This window comes from Anolis carolinensis, chromosome 3, assembly GCF_035594765.1.
Source record: "Anolis carolinensis isolate JA03-04 chromosome 3, rAnoCar3.1.pri, whole genome shotgun sequence".
NCBI classification, from domain to species: Eukaryota; Metazoa; Chordata; class Lepidosauria; order Squamata; family Dactyloidae; genus Anolis; species Anolis carolinensis.
The window spans coordinates 208,765,641-208,787,182 of NC_085843.1; the positions used below are offsets into that span (position 1 = coordinate 208,765,641).

General features: G+C 41.3%; 1 protein-coding gene and 1 long non-coding RNA gene across 5 annotated transcripts; one reads left to right on the forward strand and one right to left on the reverse strand.

Moving 5' to 3' along the window:
• Positions 1-791: 791 nt before the first annotated feature.
• Positions 792-13,614, reverse strand: LOC134297737 (uncharacterized). 3 transcript variants are annotated; one of them, XR_010004602.1, is made up of 4 exons: positions 11,799-13,614; positions 3,032-3,169; positions 1,588-1,661; positions 792-1,478 (listed from the first exon to the last, which is right to left on the reverse strand). It is a non-coding gene; the product is annotated as an uncharacterized LOC134297737 (long non-coding RNA). The 3 variants fall into 3 exon arrangements; XR_010004601.1 differs by lacking the exon at positions 1,588-1,661; XR_010004600.1 differs by having other exon boundaries at positions 792-1,661.
• On the forward strand, positions 13,608-19,608 carry ppp1r3c (protein phosphatase 1 regulatory subunit 3C). 2 transcript variants are annotated; one of them, XM_008115317.3, is made up of 2 exons: positions 13,608-13,695; positions 16,808-19,608. In XM_008115317.3, exon 2 carries the CDS (start codon positions 16,809-16,811, stop codon positions 17,757-17,759), a length of 951 nt encoding a protein of 316 aa, XP_008113524.1. In that variant the 5' UTR covers positions 13,608-13,695; position 16,808; the 3' UTR covers positions 17,760-19,608. The 2 variants fall into 2 exon arrangements, with proteins under 2 accessions (XP_008113524.1, XP_003223828.1); XM_003223780.3 differs by having other exon boundaries at positions 13,626-13,779.
• Positions 19,609-21,542: the final 1,934 nt, after the last annotated feature.

A 21,542-nucleotide genomic window follows, 5' to 3' on the forward strand; every position in this document is an offset into this window, starting at 1 on the left:
TTTATTATTTGGTATTAAAATGTCCGTTATAATCTCAAAAACATTTTTGTAAGCCTATCTTATATGTACTTTATCATTATACTAACAAGGCTAAAACTTGATGCTTTTTGAACTTCCAATTGCACGTGCATTTGGTCAAAGCAGCTGTCACTACCCAATTATAATTATTCTTGAATCACACAATTTTGTCGGCACATGGTACAAATGTGCACTGTTGTTTTTGTTGCTGATAGTTTTTTATAGTCTCTGATTTTGTTCAATTTTCTGTATTTTAGGTAGAATACGGGGAACATTTGGCAAGTAAGGTTACAAAAGTTTTTAATACAAAGAATGGATATATTTTAATAAAACTTACATGAATTATAGCATAAGTATTATAGTATTTTCTCACATAATCACCATTCAGTTCAATGCATTTTGTCATCCGTGGGACAAGTATTTTGATGCCTGTGTCTAGACGCCTTTTTCAATCAGTTTATCACTTCGAGGAACCACTGGATTCCCTCTGCAGGAGCTGGTGGTGGTGGAAGAGGAGGAAGAGGAAGCAGCAGCAAGAGCCAGAGCTGGGAGTGGGTGGTGGAGGCTGGAGGGGCTCCCCAAACTGCCGAGTCCCCAACGAGGACTCCAACATGCTGCCACCAGAGCAAGGAGGAGGAGGAGGATGAAGCTGACGGGGAGGAAGAGGAGTAACTGCCACGAGGAGGGACTGTGGCAAGGTCTGGTGGGAGCAGGGGCACCACGAGTTGCTGTAGTTGGCAACACTAACCCATAAGACACCAACCCACTCCATATCCACGGTTTGATTTATTTATTTGCTATATTTATTCCTCACTTTCCTGTCTCACCCCAAGGGGGACTCAAAGCAGTTTACAACACGACAATATTCAATGCCGCATATACAATAAGGTAAAAAGCAATACATTATATACAAAAACGCAAGAAAAACATATAAACAATTATAATACTAATTAATACCAAATCCAAGTGTAGTCATTTTCATTGATACAGTTTTGCCAATTCTGTGTTGCACCACCCAACAACTATCCAAAAACCTGATCCCACAACCAGATTTCCAGTCTTTTCCTAAAGACTAGGAGGGATGGAGCCAGTCTGATTTTGCTGGGGGGAGAGTTCTATAGCCAAGGGTCACCACTGAGAAGGCCCTGTCTCTCATCCCCATCAGTTGCGTTTGCGAAAGGGATGGGACTGAGGGCAGGGCCTCCCCCGCAGATCTTAGCTCTCTAACCGGTTCATAGAGAGAGATATGTTCGGACAAGTAAGTTGGACTGGAGCTGTTTAGAGCTTTATAGGCTAAAGCCAGTACTATCAATTATGCTAGGTAGCCGACCATCAGGCAGTGGAGCTGACATAACAGGTGAGTTGTATCTCTTTGTACGTCACTCCGGTGAGCAACCTGGCTGCCCCTCGTTGGACCACTTGAAGCTTCCGAACAGTCTTCAAAGGCTCCTCATGTAGAGCTGCCATGTGTAACAAAATATCCAATCACTAGGCATATTCTTGTTCCATCAGCAAGACTATGATATTCTTGAGCCTGAAATCCTTTATTTCAATAAAATTTGTGATTACCTGCAGTTTTGCTTATCCACCCGAAGTCCGGGAGCATATTCTCTGCGGATGTAGGGGTCGTACCATATCAGACTCTTCAGAAAGACAAACAATGGCACCTTCTTTACACTCTTTTATGCTGGATGAATGATGCAATCCCATCATATTGGACAGTATTTACAGACTCACAGTTTAAACATTGGAAGAGAGGGGGAAAGAAAGCCCTGCAAACATTTTCAGTGCCTCTTACATTTTCTATTTGTGTGAAATGAATGAATAGACTTGACAGCTGTTTGCTTAGCTGGGTTGGGAAAGCTGAGCTGCTTTTCTCTCACCCATTTTTTCCCTCTCACCTAAGGTTGGCTATATTACACCAGGAAGCCAAAGGAAAAAATGGATTTGCTCTTTAACCAGGCTAATTTACATAAGCACTTTTTACTCCAGGAAAAAAGTAAACTGACCTAGATTTTTTATTACTTGGTCTGACACACCTATAGTCTGAGCCTCATAATGATTGTTTGGAAATATGATCCAGTGGTTTTAGAAGGTCTGACTGCCAGTGAGGAATGTTGAAGACTGGAACTGTAATGGCTCCAGCAATATAAGAACTAAAAGCTTTGTTAACACAGATGCATGTTGAAATTCAGGGAATGCATTGAGCTATTAGTGGGCAAAGCAGCTACCTCAGGCAGCAGACATCGGGGAGGTGGCATCAAGGATTTGGACCAAAGAGCTTTAGACTACTGCTTTTAGATGTGGAGGAAGCTGCTGTTTTTCCCAGATTGAAAGGAAAATTAAAATGCCAGTCCAGTTTGCTTTGCGGGCAATGGGATTGAACTACTGCTATCTTGTTCTTTAGGTCTCTGTGCTGGGTGAACCTTTGATTGAAACATTGGCAAGATTTCTTCAAAGGGAGTTTACCATTGTTTCCCCCTGAATCTAAGAGACTGTGACTTTCCCAAGGTATTTAGTAGACTTCCAAGGGTGAACATAATTTGGTCTCCGAGGCCCCTTCTACACTGAGTCTCTACACTGCCACATAATCCAATTCAAATCAGATAATCTGGATTTTATATGGTAGTGTAGCAGGGGCCTCAGACTCCCAGTCCAGTGGCTTCCAAACATTAGTCCCCCAAATGTTTTGGACTTCAACTCCCAGAATTCTTAGTCCACTTGGTCAAGAGTTGAGAATTCTGGGAGCTGAAATAAAAAAACAACAACTGGACAACTACAGTTTAATTAATACGAACATTGTCCTAGTCCAACATTGAAACCATATGTTAATTCCCAACCATACATACCCTTTTGGCTACATCATCATTTTTTAAATATTTCTGACAAAATAGCTATTTTTAAATATACACATGCTGTGCTGGAGTTGAGGGTATCTGTGGTGCCCTCCTATGTGCACAAGTGGTGACAAGGATGTTTTCCATTCTACATAATCATCTGAAGGTGGCTTTACCTGCTGCTACTTTGCAATCTTCACAATCTCCAACCAGTAATGATTATGGGTTGTGGAATCTGTAGTCCAATCCTTCTGGAGGGCACCGGAGTGGGAATGCTGGTCTACAGTATTGAGATTCCAAGGAAGTTGGGTCTTCTGTGAATTGAATAAATTCAGTGAAATAAGTGGTTTTGGCAAGTGCAGATTTCATACCGATGTGAGAACATGCAAACAAGACCAAGCCCTCTTCTTCATAACTGTTAAGGCCTGGGAGTTTTCTCACCCTTGCCCCTGGGCACCCCAATTATTTGACTGAATCCTGGCATTTGGATATGTGCAATTATTTTTAATAGGTGTATCAAAGGACTAGCACTACAATTCTGCATGTTGTTACAAGAGCAAGACTGAATCTAAGATGTACAGATTCATTCTGGGCCCTTTTTCCTCATTTCTTCTGGAAAATTGTGGGACCCAATCTTCCATTTTTGCCACTCTTCAGATTTTCTTCCCATTGTCTTAATCAAACAAAAAATTACCTTCCAACAAATAGCTTTTCAAAAAAATTATTTACAAAACACAGTGAGAGTCCCAAAGCCTTATTATATTTGGATCCAAGATGGTCTTGCTAATTGTTGGGTTGGCATCTTGTGACTCTCCAGATTTCGCAGGGATTGCGATTCCTTTCATTCCTCACTGCTGGCTATGCTTGCTGAGGATGATTGGAGTTGCCTCATGTGTCAGGGACTGGTGTCAAAGAGTACGAAATTCAAGACACACTTAGGTTGGAGTAAATCTCACAGAAGTCACTAGACATGTGTAGGAATACAGTGTTAATGACTATGACTTACCCAAAATTACCCTATTGGTTTCCATGGCCAAGAAGTGGGATTCAAACTCTCTTCTACACAGTATGAAACCAGTACTCCCATATACCACATTATTGTTATGTACATTCCATTACCTCCTGCTTATTGCAATTCTCTTATGCGGTTACTGCATAAGAACCATAGACAACTCATACTCTCAGCCTAAGAAGAAGGTAATCTTCCTCCTAGGCTGAGAATATGAGCTGTCCAAGGTCACCCAATAGGTTTTATGGCTGGGCAGGGATTCAAACCTTGGTCTTCGGTCTTTCAGAGTCCAGTAAGGCTTTTGACAAGGTCCCCCATGATCTTCTTGCAAGCAAACTAGTAAAATGTGGGCTAGATAATACTAGTGTTCGGTGGATTTGTAATTGGTTTAGTGGCCGAATCCAAAGGATGCCCACCAATGGTTCCTCTTCATCCTGGAAAGAAGAGACTAATGGAGTGCCGCAGGATTTGGCCCTGGGCCCAGCAGGTGTTGTTCAACATCTTTATTAATTACTTAGATTAGATGAAGGTTTAAAGGACATGCTTATCAAGTTTGCAGATGACACCAAATTGGGAGGGATAGTGAATACTTCAGAAGACAGGATCAGAATTCAAAATTATCTTAACAGATTAGAGAGCTGGGCCAAAACCAACAAAATTAAGAAGTGAAGGATACTTCACTTAGGCAGGAAAAAATGAAATGCACAGATGTAGTATGGGTGATGCCTGGCTACACAATGGTCCATGTGAAAAAAATCTTGGAGTCTTCGTGGACAACAAGTTGAACATGAGCCAAGAGTGTGATGCAGCAGCTAAAAAAGCCAATGGGATTTTGGGCTGCATCAAAAGGAGTATAGTGTCTAGATCAGTGGTTCTCAATCTGGGGTCCCCAGATGTTATTGGCCTTCAACTCCCAGAAATCCTAACAGCTGGTAAACTGACTAGGATTTCTGGGAGTTGTAAGCCAAAAACATCAGGGGACCCCAGGTTGAGAACCACTGATCTAGATCAAGGGAAATGATGTGTCCCTCTATTCAGCTTTGGTCAGATTTCACCTGGAATACTGTGTCCAATTCTAGGCACCACAATTCAAGAGAGATATGGACAAACTGAAATGTGTCCAGAGGAAGGCAACTAAATGATCAAAGGCCTGGAGACCATGAATCCCTATAGGTTGAGACATGGTAGCCATGTTTACATATCTGAAAGGCTGCCACAAGGAAGAGGGAGCAGTCTTGTTTTCTGCTGCTCTTGAAACTAGGAGAAATTGGTTCATATTACAGGAAAAGAGATTCCACCTGAACATTTGGAAGAACTTTCTGACCATAAGAGCTGTTCAGCAGTAAACTCACTGCCTTAGAGTCTGGTGGAGGTGCCTTCTTTGGAGGCTTTTAAATAGAGGCTGGATAGTCATCTGTTGGGGGTATTTGATTGAGCTTTTTCTGCAAGGCAGGGGGTTGGACTAGATGGCCCATGTGGTCTCTATTATTTTATGATTCTATGAACACAGAAATCATTATACCACACTAGCTTTTATGTACTGCTACAGAAGTACAAGTATATTCTTCATAGTTTTGTGTCTCGTTAGGGAGAGATAAAGTGGGGTATAAATCATCATCATCATCATCATCATCATCATCATCATCTAGGCACTAACCTTTCAATTTCTTTTTGTGCAATATTTGTATGATATTTGCTTTCTTTCCTATAATGAATATCTTTGAACATTGTATTCACTTCACATAACACACCTATCATAGTTGTGTTCTGTGTCCTTTGTTCTACAAAACTGATCCCAACTAAACAAAATTTAGTGAGATATACGTTTTCCCTATACAACAAGCATATTCAGCAAACTGCTGGGCTGTCTACATATATCAAAGTTTTATTTTGTTCTTTAATAGGCATTGATAAATTGGTATCTTTTCCACAGCAGATTGTTTGAAATTGGCCAATTAAGGTTTGGGATTTTCCTATAAGTATCTAGCTAAATGGCACAATAATCTTTCAGACTATCTGCTTCACAATGAAATTTCCATATATCTAGAACTCAAGAGTTTATTTGGGTAAGTAATATGAAACTACAGTACTTAAATTAGGTTGTAGAATTCCAAATAAAATTCATCCCTAATTTTCCTTTTTCTGCTTTTAAATAAACTCTTTTTTAAACTGAATTCTAAAAGGAAATTTCTCATAAAAGTTACCTAGGTGAAAGACCACAACATTATAAAGTGATAGCCTTGTCTTTTGAAGACTCTAATGAGGATTTTGTTAACAGCTTGGTTTCTGGATTTGGGGCAAGACAAAACCCCAAACAGCTTTCTTTTTAGATTTTTCCTGAAGCTGGGAAGAATTTGCGAAGGAAATCCTGGCCATCAGGGATCAAAGACTTCCCAACAGTTGGAATCAAAATTTCTCCCTGGATCGTGGCAACCAATTAACAATCATTGTTGGGGAAACTCTTTTAAAGTAGGGGTCTACCAGCAAGGAATGTAATTCACCTCTTCCAGACCTATAACAGGTTTTCTGGGGGAGGAGCTCTGGCCCACCCCTCAATTCTTTTCTAACACTCTCTTCCTCCCTCCCCCTATACTGGCAAACTTTGCCATTCTCCTCGGTTTGTAAATAAACTCCTTCTTGCACATATTTGTGCTGTTTTGCAGAGCTAGATTAACCATTAAACAAAACAAGCACGTGTTTAGTAGACCTCAGAAATTTTCCATTCCTGGTTTACTAAGGACCAAATGATGAAAAACGGCAAATGATGCAGCCAAACCACGTTCCACAAAAAGGGGCTCCCCTACACAATAAAATACTTTGCAATGAGAAAAGAGTAGGAGAAAACTTTTCAAATATAAGAACCCTGGAAGCATACAAACATAAACACTATTTTCCATCATACTGTCAATTTTGTTTTATTTCAAAAAATATAAAGTTTCATTTTATAAATTTATTTTTATATGTTTAAATTAAATAAATATATTAAAGGTAAAGCTTTCCCTTTGACATTAAGTCTAGTCGAATCCAACTCTGGGGGGTGGTGCTCATCTCCGTTTCTAAGCCGAAGAACTGGCATTGTCTGAAGATCTATTGATCTACTCACATTTACTTGTTTCCAATCTACTATGTTGGCAGAAGCTGGGGCTGACAATGGGAGCTCACCCTGCTCTGCGGATTTGAACTGCTGACCTGAATGTATTAATCCATCCCTGCTATTTTGATTACAACTAGAAATAGCACACACTTATGAACACTAGAAAACAATAAAGCAGCGATAATTATGTTTCAAAACTCTGCAAATAAGCCTGGGTTTCCATATGGATTCTTTGCTGGAAAGGGCCTTTATTGAATTTTTCACTTAAAGAAGAAAGGTTCAAAAATAACTCAGAATCTGCCCCATCCACGCTGCCCTATATCCCAGGATCTGATCCCAATTATCTGCTTTAAACTGGATTATGTGAGTCCCCAATGCCAGATAACCTGGGATAAACAGATAATCTGTGATATGATATAAGGGGAAGTGTGGAAGGGGCCCCAGTGAGGAGAACCTTGTTGCTTTCTGCTTCATGGAGAGAACACCCCACCCATCCCCCCTCAAGAGAAATTAGAAGCCAATATGCAGCGGCCATTTGGCCAATTCTTTTCTCTCTGTATGTCCCAAATCTGAACATTAGAAAATGCTAAGGTCAGAAGCAGGGATGGAGACATGTGGCGGAGTTTAAACTTTGAGTCTGTTTGGTGAACATCTTGCTAATTACACTAGGTAAAGGTAAAGGTTTCCCCTGATATTAAGTCCAGTCATGTCTGACTCTGAGGGTTGGTGCTCATCTCCATTTCTAAGCCAAAGAGCCTGCGTTGTCCATAGACACCTCCAAGGTCATGTGGCCGGCATGACTTCATGGAGCGCCATTACCTTCCCTCCAGAGCGGTACCTATTGATCTACTCACATTGGCATGTTTTCGAACTGCTAAGTTGGCAGGAGCTGGAGCTAACAGCAGCCGCTCATGCCGCTCCCGGGGTTTGAACCTGGGACCTTTTGGTCTCCAGCTCAGTGCTTTAACACACTTCGCCACCGGGGCTCCACTGCTAATTACACTATGTAACAAAATTTTAAAAAATTATGTTCCTGGTTTGAAAGTTTTATTTCCTGTTTAATTGTGTGGTCCTTACTTTGAAAGTAGTTGCTATCCTCTAGAAACTTTATTTTTGTGGCTGGCACAAACTATGTTGAATTGGCTGGGACTCTTAAGAGAGATTCATTGAAAAACTAGAGCAAAATGTGTTGCAGGATGTCCTGCAAGAACAAAGTTTTTGCAGTTTAATAAACGTTTTCCATGTTTTATGATAGAACCAATTAGGACAGAACATTTATACCCAAGGAATAAAAATCGTGCTACATAGTGTTATAGGCCAGTATGGTACAACCCCTGTACCCACAGGACTCATACCTATACATATCATCCACTCACATCCAATACATTTTGTGTCTTCTTTAGGAATTGTCTAGGTCCTCCGACATGACTCTACGCTACAGCAACATGTGGAAAAATTCATTCATTTCCAAGGAAGAAACGTATCAAGAGGAAGGCCTGTCAAGCAAACTCTTGTTGTGACTATCTTCCTCTGAAAATCTATGTCCTCATAGCAAAAGACCATGCGGATCCAGTATAGGTCTTCACAGTTAATTACAAACCCAGCACCCTTGGAAGACAATCATATTTGACCATGAGTGATAACCTATATAGCTATTAACTTGTTCAGGAATGTACTCACCATGGACGTTGGGGGTGCGTGTTTCTATATTCTCCATCAGCTACTGTATATTTCACTAAATAATTTCTCTTGGCCCAACTCCCCCAAACCTGATGGCAGTGTCATTCATTCAATTCAATTGCTGGCAGAAGGGACCTCCTTCTCCCACGCAGCTGATGCCCAGAAAAGTAACTGTGTGGGGAAGTCATGACTGTGGTAATGGTGTCATAAATGTGACTCAGTAGTGATAGTGAGTATGGTATACCTACCTATACTAACTGTTCTGCATTCATGAACACTATTTAGTCACGAATCACAAGAAGAAGGAGACTTATTCTTCTGATGTTCGGAGCAAATGACATTTCTATCAGGTTTAGCACAGTTAGGCTAGGAGAGGTTATGTTTATTTAAGTAAGTAGTTGATAGAGAATACCGACTAATGTCCTCTATGTAGCACTGAGATATACAGACCAATCCTCCTAGCCTTTTTGGTTATGAGCTCCATTTATTTGCTTGCAGTCCACATAAGTATGCCCAGGAAAGCAATTTACAAGGATGAAAACCTAATGCATTTATGCTGCTTTTCACATATAATCCTCTTGGAGTATCTTCTAATGAGATTGTTTGTTCATATCTTCCAAGCTGCAGCCCTCCTCTCCAGTGAACATAATGGGACTAACTTCTGAGTAGACACAACTAACTCTACTATTGGTCATGCTAAAAAGAAATCAACTCTTCTGCATACTGTCTTTAATATATTCAATCAGGCACACCCAATGCTTTATTTTTGTACTTAAATTGGCTCATGACACTGATGCTGATCATTCTAAAGCAGGAATGGGCAAACCTTGGCCCTCCTGGTGTTTTGAACCTCAAATCCCATCATTCCTAACTACTTACTGGCTGTTAGGAATGATGAGAGTTGAAGTCCTAAACACATGGAGGGCTGAAGTTTACCCATGCCTGTTCTAAAGTGATTCATATTCAACTTGGCCATAATTGAGATCAAAACAAATCAGTTTGCTCTGCCCACAACAGTAAAATTTCATTTTAAAAGTCTGTCTGTCTGTCTGTCTGTCTGTCTGTCTGTCTGTCTGTCTATCTATCTATCTATCTATCTATCTATCTATCTATCTATCTATCTATCTATCATCTGCCTGCCTGCTTGCCTGCCTATCTATCTGTATCTATCTGCCTCTGCCTGCCTGCCTGTCTGTCTATCTGCCTATCTATCTGCCTCTATCTAATTAGGCATGTGCAAAAAAATTGGAATGCATCGTAAATCGGATTAGTTTCATATGATTCATACTTACAATGAGATATCTGATGTGCACGTGCGGTCCGCACCAACAATTTAATAACTGAATCTTACCCCATACTTTTTCGTTTTTGTTTTGTAAATCTCAGAAGGCTCCCAAAGTCAGTTTCATATTCAGTGTAAGTAAACAAAGATCAAGGAGCAAAGCCAAAAAGGCTCCCTTAGTGACTGCCTAGTCTTTCCTCTGTAAATTAATGGCCTCTCGCCATTAGGAGAGGGGAACAAAGGGAGCAGTTAATTCTGGAAACAGGACAGAACTCTGGGAAATATAGTTTGGGAAAGGAGGAGCCCTATGCCAGAGAATTCAAAAGGCCCTGCCCTAAACTACATTTCCCAGAATGCAGTGCACTGCACAGCATCAGAAAGATTTGCCAACCATAGCCAACCAGAGTTTCAATAAATTATTATTTTTGTTCCTGTGTTATGAATGTCATTTACCAATTTGTTCTATCATAAAAACATAGCAAAAGTTTATTAAACTGCAAAAGCTTTGTCTCTGCATGGGGGACATCATGCTGTAGCACATTTTGCTATCCAGTCCACCAATTTAACATTGTCATTCACCGATTTAATAAAGTTTTTGGGGAAAAAACAAAGTTTCCAGTGTAGAACCACAACTTTCAAAGTAAGGACTACACAATTAAACAGGAAATAATACTTTCAAACTAGAAACATATTTTCTTTATTATTAAAAAATGTTGTTTATAAAAACTTCCCCAAAAGTTCTCCAGTATTTCTTTTCTTGGTCATGGGGGCTGTCAAATTAGTTCCAGATCCATCATTGGTGAAGTTCAGAGTGCTCATTGATTGCAGGTGAACTATACATCCCAGTACCTACAACTCCAGAATGTCCAGGCCAATTCCCCTCAAAACGCACCAGTATTCACATTTGAGCATATCGGGTATGCAAGTTTGGTTCAGATCCATCATTGTTTGGGTTCATAGTGTGTTGTGGATGCAGGTGAACTACAACTCCTATTAATCCCTCCAAAGAACTCCAGTATTTTTTTCTTGTTCATGGGGGTTCTGTATGCCAGATTTGGCCTAGGTCCATTGTCGGTGGGGGGCACAGTGCTTCATCTTGATGCAGGGTGAACTACAACTTCTATCATATTGAGACAGTCCCTCAAAGCCCTCCAGTATGTTCAGTTGCTGATCAATTCCGCTCTGTTTGCTGTGTGCCATAGAAAAGAACAGGAAAGGGTTAAGGGAGAGGCAGTGGGCGGGGTCATGCAAATTCCACACCAATTGAGAGTCAGAAACACTGGGATGTTTATGGTGGAGGAGACACAGGAAATCTAGGATGAAATTGTCCCCATATGAAAGCCTTCATTTGGGTGTTGGACAGTATGTTGTTTGTGGAGGACATCTGCAGGGCTCTTGGACATGTTCACGGCGCTCTCTATAACCTGCAATGTCATTGGAGGGAGGGACGTTGGTGTCCCCTGAGTAGTGGGAGCTATAATTGTTTGTGGAAGTGGGAACTTGTCTGCGTAAGTGGACACCCCAGCCACACACACATATACATATTTTCACTTTTGTTACTGTATAGATTGGTATTGTTTATACTTTCTACATCTTTGTAGGAATCCTTCATTGTCAGTTTCCCTGTTGCTCTGCGTGTATATTGGCAAACAATAACAAGACATGCACTATAACACGGTCTTCTGGCAAAGGACTGGGACTTGTGTTGTTTGAAATTAGCAGCTCAAAGGGACCTCCTGCCAAAAGCAGAGGCCATCAGTCACATACTTTTCAAGGCAACGCTCAGTACTTAAGGCTGCAGGAAAAGGCCAAATACTGCAGAGGTAGCAGTTTGAACAGCACCACGAGCAATAAAGTTAAAATTAGAAATCTATTTACCTATCTCCATCTTTTGCACCTATTTTATCTAAGGATGAAAGGACTTTGTAGGTTTTCTTCTGGCTGGGTCGCTGCACAACAGGCAGTAATATGCCCAGGGATCTCTTTGCTAGCATTACAGTGGAACAGATGAGCATCCTCCGTGGAATTTCTGCCCGTCACACTTCCTTCCCAAGAAAGAAATTTTCTTGAACAAGGAAAACAATGCAACTGGTTTTGTTTTTTTGTTTTTTTACACAAACTGGAAACCTCTGGAGAGATGAGAGAATGTATTAATAAGAACCGAAAGGAAACATCTGGAACATGTTTTGCTGAGTCCTGGGACGGGGCGCCAGAAACAAGAAAGGGCAAAGACCCTTTTCTCCTTTAACCACAGGGTTCCTTGGAGCAATCTTGCAGGCTCATTAGGACTCCTCTGGAGGAAGTGCCTCAGGAATGATCTTGGAGCTTGGAATGTTACCTTGGAGCCAAACTCAGAGAAGTGATTCCCCTAAGAACTGCAACTCCCAGTATCACTGGTCACCACAGTCTGCTGGGGATCGTAATCCCAAACTCGCAGTATGTCCAGTTACATGGTCTGCTGGGGATATTATGTGGCCAAACACCCAGTCTCCCCAGTCACTATGGTATGCTAGGAATCTTGGGAGCTGTAGTCCCAGCTTCCCAGGATGCCCAAACGCGATGATCTGCTGAGGATGTTAGGAGCTGCAATCCCAATTTCCAGTATTCCCAGTCGCGATGGTCTGCTGGGGATGCTGGGAGTTGCAATCCCAGTTACCAGTATGCACAGTCACCATGGTCTGTTGAGGATGTTGAGAGCTGCAATCTCAATTTCCAGTATGCCCACTCACTATGGTCTGCTGGGGATGTTGGAAGTTGCAATCCTAACTACCAGTATGCACAGTCACCATGGTCTGGGGATGTTGGAAGCTGCAATCCCAAACTCCAGTATGACCACTCACCATGGTCTGCTGGAGTTGTTGGGAGCTGCAGTCCTACCTAATTAACAGTATGCACAGTCACCATGGTCTGGAGATGTTGGAAGCTGCAATCCCAAATACCAGTATGACCACTCACCACCATGGTCTGCTGGGGATGTTGGGAGTTGCAATCCCAATTACCAGTATGCACAGTCACGATGGTGTGGGGATGTTGGAAGTTGTAGGCCCAATTTCCAGTATGCCCGGTCACCATGGTCTGCTGGGGATGTTGAGAGCTGCAAACTCCATTTCCAATATGCCCGGTTATCATGGTCTGCTGGGGATGTTGAGAGCTGCAATCCCAATTTCCATTATGCACAGTCACTATGGTCTGCTGGGGATGTTACAACTGCAATCCCAATGTCCAGTATGGTATGTTGGACATGTTGGGAGTCACGATCCCAACCTCCCAGTGTTCCCAGTCACAGTGTCCTTTCCTTCTCCCAGTGTCTCAGTCACCATGGCCTGCTGGGGGATGTTGCAGTCCCAAAGTCCCAGCATCCCCAGCCATCACAGGTCCCAGGATTCCTTAGCATGGAGCCCTAGCAGCTCAACATTGCTGCCAGACTGCAATCCATTCTACGGAGTACCCCGGATGTTTCTGGGCAGCGCTGAGTGCCAATCAATCACGCCTTCCAGGGGCTGCTTTCCTTAGGCCTGGCTGCCCGGCAGGGGCTGACCATGAGCCGATCAAGCCGGGCTCCCACCGCCTGCAGGCCAAAGGATCACGTTTCACCAGCCCGGCGCTGATTGGCTGGCAGGAGCCTCGTGGTCCTCCGGATTGGCTGCCCCGGCGCCTTCACGTGAAGGAGGCAGTGCCGGGGCTGATAATAGCAGGCGGAGCGCGCGCCGGCGGTGGTCAGTGAGCTCGCGGGCGCCTAGCTGCGCGCACCTAGAAACGCGTCTTCTCTTTGCACGTGAGAACGTCCGTTTCTTTCTTCCGCGTTCTGGATGCCCCTCCGCCTGGGTTTGGTGGGCGCTCCTTTACGCAGTTAGAGCAGGTGAGCCTGAACTGGGTGGGGATTGGGAAGGAAAGCATGACATGGAAGGAAAGAATGCAGCAATGCGGGTCGGTACCGGATCTAAACCGCCCTGTCTCAGTGCTTATGGGATCATTGGAGTTGCAGTTTTTGCAAGCTCTCTAGCCTTCTCTGCCAAACTGGGAATCCTAGGACAGAAACCAGGACAGGTGAAAGTGGTGTCAAACAGCATTAATTCTGCAGTGTAGACTTGCCCTAGCACTAGCCTGCAGTTCTGACTAAGCATTTCTTTTGGGAAGGCTGCAGGGTCTGAGGACTTTCCAATGCTGTGTCGAAATGGCCTTTTAAAATGTATTGATAACACAATTTCCCCCCATAATATGTCTAACTGTGATGCTAGCCACACAGTAAAATTGTATTAATGTGTTGTCGAAAGTTTTCATGGCCGGAATCACTGGTTGCTGTAAGTTTTCCGGGCTGCATGGCCATGTTCCAGAAGCATTCCCTCCTGACGTTTCGCCTGCATCTATGGTAGGCATCCTCAGAGGTTGTGAGGTCTGTAGGGAACCTAGGCAATTGAGGTTTATATATCTGTGGAATGTCTAGGGTGGGAGAAAGAACCCTTGTCTGTTTGAGGCAAGTGTGAATTTAGCAATTGGCCACCTTGATTAGCATTGGATGGCCTTGCAGCTTCAAAGCATGGCTGCTTCCTGCCAGGGGGAATACTTTGTTGGGAGGTGTTAGCTAGCCCTGATTGTTTCCTGTCTAGAATTCCTCTGTTTTCAGAGTGTTGTTCTTTATTTACTGTCCTTACTTGAGAGGATTTAAATAATGGTAGCCAGATTTTGTTCATTTTTATAGTTCATTTTCAAATGAACAAAATTTGGCTCTAAAATCAGGATAGTAAATAAAGAACAACACTCAGAAAATAGTGCAATTCCAGACATGAAACAATCAGGGCCAGCTAACACTTCCCAACAAAGGATGTCCCCAGGCAGGAAGCAGCCAGGCTTTGAAGCTGCAAGGCGATTCAATGCTAATCAAGCTGGCCAGTTGAAGCATTCACACTGGCCTCCAACAGACAAAAGTTCTTTCTCCCACCCGGAACATTCCAGAGATATATAAAGCCACTTGCCTAGTTTCCAGCAGACCTCACAACCTCTAAGAATGCCTGCCATAAATCTGGGTGAAACGTCAGGAGAGAATGCTTCTGGAACATGGCCATATAGGCCAGAAAACTCACAGCAACCCAGTGATTCTGGCCATGAAAGTCTTCGACAATACATTTTGCTCTAGTTTTTTGCATCGAGTTTCAACCAGTTCAACCTAGTTTGTGGCAGACACAAAAACGAAGTTTCTGTAGTATAACAACTACTTTCAAAGTCAGGACTGCACAATTAAACAGGAAATAATGCTTTCAAACCAGGAACAGATTTTTCTCCCAAATGTTACATAGTATTTTTTCATGACTTTTTAGAAAGCATGGTCATGGCCATTTCGGGGCAGTGAAATATTTATTATGTCTCTATTGTATTGCAAATACATTATTTTAGGAATTGTAAATGTGGTTCCTGAGTCCCATCAATCAAAAAGGAGTGGTAGAAGGACCTGGATCTGTTATTCCATTTTTCTCTGCAGCTTTTCTTGACTGTGTCAGAAATGGAATTTCTAACATTCTGGCAGTGTGCCTTGCAGACAAATATTTCTATAAATGGCCTGGTTTAAGTAACTTTATTCACAAGTTTCTAGAAGATTCTAGTTTTCACATTCATTGGACCTGTCTTACAAGTTGATCCATGGCTAAAAGAGTGGGCCCTTCCACACAGCCATATAATCCAGAATATCATGGCAGATAAGACACAATATCTGCTTTGAACTGAATTATCTGAGTCCACACTGCCATATAATGCAGTTCAATGTTGATTTTATACAGCTGTGTGGAAGGGGCCAGTGTCTCTTACCAAGTTATGGGAGAGATTCCTAAGCTATTGGAGTCATAAGTAGTAGCTACCTGTCTTAACCTCTCTGTAACCTTAAAGGTGTCATTGGAAACCTTAATAGGCAATGAATGTCTTTTGTGGGGAACCACTTGCTTTCTGATTATAATATACAAGCTTTTGACTTCTCCAAAAGTGTTTTTTGTGCTAAATTGTATTTAAAAAGTTCAACATATGGCCTTTAAAAAATGACATCTTTCTTCCCAATACCTTAAGCTGTGTGCCTTTTACCTGGCTGACAAGTTCTGCAGAACTTGGAAGTTTACACGTTAGTTGCATTTGGTTAGTAGGAATAGTTGTTGCTCAACTCTGTATTTCAAATTGAGTTAACTCCGTATTTCAGATTTTTATAGTACATACTATAAAAAAATCATGTCAGCACTGTGCAAATATTATTCGTAAAAGAACAACAAAGATGGGTGTTGTTAAATTTCCACTAATTTCATAGGGTAGGATTTGCAAGTTTCCTTATTTTCCAGGGTTTGTATATTTTTTTGCAATCACTACTTGCCATCTATATGAGTGAATACAGGTATCCTAAACATTTATCCCTCTGGGATTTATGATAAACAGGTACAAGACTCGGGAATAGATGTAAAGCAGACATATGGAGTTTGTTTCCAAAAGGTACCAAATCCCCAAAAATTGAAAAATGAGTTATAGGTGGCAGCACATTGTTGGCTAAGAGTAAAATATTATGTACAGATAAAAACTATCGATCTGTATAAAATCACTTCGTCAGAGGGCTTGGAAAATTGGGTTTTGTAGCAAAAGAATGCATAGCAGCAGCACATTTTCCTCTATTCCTGTACAATTTATTCAGATAGGTTTGAAACATTTTGGAAAAATGTAGTATTCATCCCAATGTTTTCAGTACTGTGTGTTAGTATTTTCCTCATTCTGCTTGTAGTAGTCTGTCACAAGGCTGCCTGGGGCTGAATTATTTAAAGCCTTCCATCCAGCAAACCATGAATTATGAAGTTGCAGTTGAAGAGGTTTTCCTCCAGTGTCTTCCCTAAACTAAACCAGACTTGCCTGTGTTTACATTGCAGAATGATACAAGTCTTGGACCCAAGGCCTCTGTCCAGTTCCATCATGCCTGTCGATGTTGCCATGAGAATATGCTTGGCCCGTTCCCCACCTGTGAAGAGTTTTCTCAACCCACTTGATGGCTATCAAAGAAGAAACTTTGTGGACCGTTTCAAACCCCTCCGACCCTGCCTCCATGTGAAACATGAGACAGCCGAATCTCCGGCCAGCGACTGGCAACGCTCTGCTGGCCGAGCCAAGAAGAGAGTGGTCTTTGCAGACTCGAAAGGCCTCTCTCTGACTGCCATCCATGTATTTTCTGAATTCCAGGAGAATCCATCATGGGATCTTCAGTTTGACTTGTTAGACCTCGAAGACATCACAGCCAGCCTGAAACTGCATGAGGAAAAGAACTTGATTCTGGGGTTCACTCAACCTTCGGCTGATTACCTGGATTTCCGGAACCGTCTCCAGAAGAACTTTGTCTGCCTTGAGAACTGCACCCTCCAAGAAAGAGCCATATCAGGGACTGTGAAAGTGAAAAATGTGAGTTTTGAGAAGAAGGTGCGGATTCGGATCACCTACGACTCATGGAAAACATACTCCGACATTGATTGCGTCTATATGAAAAACGTGTATGGGGATTCAGACAATGACACTTTTTCCTTTGCTGTTGACTTGCCTCCTGCCATTCCCACCATAAAAAAGATTGAATTTTGTGTCTCCTACCAAAGTGGCGAGCACATCTACTGGGACAATAATGATAGGCAGAACTACAAGGTTGTCCATGCCGAGTGGAAATCTGATGGGGTCCAAGCCCCTGCCTCTCCAAGAAAGGACACTGTAACACTGAAACCTTCTCGAAAAGTGCAAGAAACTGGTTGCCAACAACTTGGCAGCCCTCGGATAGCCAATGGCCTCTTCTCCGAATGGCAAAGCTGGGGCAGGGTTGAAACCTCCTCTCCGTATTGGTGAATGAAATAAATCACAGAAACTTTGGTGGAAAGACCTGGTCCCTTTTGCTTCTAAGTGTGCAGTATAAACAAACCACCTCAAAGGGTTTGCAGACTATATTTAAAAAGGGAGAGGGACAAAAAGATGTGAATTCATACAGCAGCTACAACTTCAGAGACTTGGGAGAATATAAATTCAATGTGAATGTCACCTAATGTTTGGGGAAAAAATGGCATGTGTGGTCAATATATGCAACTTTATTTCTGCTGTTCACTTGTCTAAACTAGGGGCCTGAGAGAAAGGGGGAAAGAAAGAAAGCCTTGTTGGGAAGGATAATTGTGTGGCGGTGTTTTGGAAAACTGTCTGTGTGTGTGTGTGAGGAATATTGAACAGGTAGCCACAGAAAGCAAAGTGCCGACTTCAAAATGTAATGGAGAATTGGGTGATGCTGAGTTACCTAATCTAAGGGCTGAATTGAGGATAGATAAGTCCTGAAGCATGACACCATTGCGTGTTTAGGGTTCTGGTACAAAAGAAACTGTTCCAGCAGGTACAAATGTAAAGAGGAGAAAGAGGGTGAGTGAGAGAGAAAGATAGAGGAGAGGGATGAAGAGAGGAATGGAAGATGAAGAAATACAATGCACTGTCTTACCAGGGAGAAATAAAGTCTGGAGGAATCTTACCTTTAATATCACCAAAACAATTATTTTGGGTTTTGTAGAGTATAGTAATATACTAAGTACTACATTCCTACAAAATAGGGTCTCCACCTTTGTATCCCAAAGCAGGTATAGTCTCTTTAAGAACTTTGTGACAGGTACGGTTTTAACAGGTGCAACTTTCCCCATCAAGTTTCAACTCCCACCATCAAGTTTTGCAGTGTGTTTGGGGAGAGATGAGCATACCTATTGGATTTCTACCTGTCCATCTTAGGTATGTTTGGAGGAAGTGAGAGAAAGTATGAAAAGAATTGAGGTTTTGGAATTCTGTGTGGATATCTCAGTTGGCCCTTCCATACTTGTAGACTTGGCTTCTTCCAACTTGCTATGCAAAAAGTCAAATGTTTTCACAAACACTTTTGAAATCATAGATCACAGCCGATCTCCATCCTCTGTATGCAAAGGCTATGCCTTCACCAACTTTCCCCATCCACTGTGTCCCAAGATCTTCTGTTTTCTCTTTAAAGAGAAACTCTTGTGAAATGCCTTACTCTTATCAATGTTGCCTGTCAATTTGCTGAATTTGCCTTCTAAAAGTAGACACAAACTTTCCTCTTACCTTGCTCCTTGTTGCAGAGTTTAGTAACATTTTCTCTCCTCTTAGAAATAGCTCTTTGCAACAATCAAATAAACCTGAGCAATTAAAATCCTTCATATTGAAGGGGTGACATGCAGCTGCACTTCTCAAGCTAATCCGTTTAATATGACAGCATATGCATCTTGCACATAAATAGAAATAGTTTTCTATTCACTTTCTCATACCTCATTTTCCTTCTGTAGCTTTTACAGATGCAGAATGCTTTGTGTGTGTGTTTTTTAAAGTGTAGGGTTAATTTCCTTCTGATATATTTTGTAAAAATAGTGTGTGACTGTAACTTTGGCACAGGCTGTGTGGCACAAAGCCAGTTAGGATAAGAGTGTGTACCCATCTTTGTGTTCACTTACCTGTTTCTGTAGTGGTGATATTGGCAAGGAAAAAAAATGCAAATTGAATCGAAATTCCTGTTTGTTACACCAATGCCAAGATGAAATTTGCATTGTCAAAAAAAGGAAAGGGAAAATGCTTTTCCATATCTAACTTTTCTGCCTGCTGTATCACACTATTGTGTAAAATGACTCACTTGATAATAAATTGTGTTTTTGGATAACTAGTACAGTCTCTTTCTTGTGGTCAGATTGAATTTGGCAACATAGTTTGCACTGCAGGAAGAGTAAGAGCTGAGACTGATGGGTTGTTGAGCTCTGGCAAGCCCAAAGGATTTCTTACCATCTGCTCCTGGCCATATCAAATGATGTATTCCTCTTGAACTCAGTCACCTGCTGATCTCTCCATTCCTTTCTCTATGGTGGCTAGGAAAAAATAGTTAGAAGGTACTTAGCTACTCATTGACACTACAGTAGTACATCCACCTGCATCACAAAAAGTCAGGTCCAGACTTAATTAGAATACGTCCACTGAAATTGATAAAGGTATTCACTAGCAGAACTCTGCAGGTGGATCAACTCAGTTAAGGAACCTGCAGCTGTGACTCGGCAAGGCTGGCATGCGGTTTTGATAGCAGACTGACTTGGGGAATCTATACAATCACCATAAATCATAAATTATCAACAGCAAAACTTCTATTTTCAAAAATCAACTTCTGAGAAGCCTTTGATTCACCCACTCTTGGCAAGCCCAAATTACACTACACCTCATCCCAGTGGTTCCTTCAAAGGTTTTGGACTTCAGTACCGTATATACTCGAATATAAGCCGACTCGAATATAAGCCAAGGCACCTGATTTTACCACAAAAAACGGGGATAACTTATTGACTCAAGTATAAGCCGAGGGTGGGAAATGCAGCACCTGTGGGTAAATTTCAAAATAAAAATAGATACCAATAAAATTTCATTAATCGAAGCATCAGTAGGTTAAATGTTTTTGAATATTTACCGTATTTCAAAGAAAAACAATAAACTAGCTCTATAAGTGGAAAAGTAGGGGCAACAAAAGCAATATAGTATCAACAATAACATTATTATTATTATTATTATTAATAATAATAAAAACTTCATTTGGATCCCATCCTATCTCCCCATGGGGACTCAGACCGGCTTCCAACATAGTAACAGGCAAACATTCAATGCTTATATAAACAATGCAGAGCTAGATATAGATCTATAATTATAGACACTAATTTCACATATGCATTTCCCCCTGAAACATTTGCAAATCCCTCTGTGTGTGTGTGCATTTCTCCTACAATATTTGCAAGCCATATATATATATATATATATATATATATATATATATATATATATATATATACATACACACACACACACACACACACACACACACACACACACACACACACACACACACATATCAATCTAGACATGTCTATATATATTTGTGTATTCATTTCCCCCTGTAATATTTGCACGCCCTATATATATAGGTAGGTAAGAATGTATTCATATCTATCCAGACATCTCTCTTTATATAGATATTTGCAGAGACTTGCAAACATATGAGGGTAAATTCATATATAAAAATAATGTGTATGTATGGCTACAGATACACAGGTACATGGATCTATATGTATAAAGGATTTGCAAAAACCTGCAAACATATGGGGAAATTCATATATAAAATTAATGTATATAGATATACATATGAAGGTACACAGAGATGGCAAAAGCTTACAAGGGGTTAATGCCTATATATCTGTAGGAGAGTTTAATAAATATTTCAGCGGAAAATGCTTTCATAAGATTAATGAATATATATTTTTCTTCTTCCTGACTTGCAAGGCTGTCTTTCTCTTATCAAAACATTCCCTTGATTAAGAGTGAGAGAGGCTTTGCAAAAGAAAACACACTGGCAAGGCAGAAGAGAGAAATAGATCACATATTGCAAGCAATAGCCTGCAGGCTCTGTTACTGGCCTTGACCCGATTATAAGCCGAGGGAGGCTTTTTCAGCTCATAAATATGGGTATATACGATATGTAACATGATTTTTGTTACACGATGTAACATGATTTGTTCTTGGGTTATAAATGCCATTTCTTAATTGGTTCTATCATAACAACATGGAAAA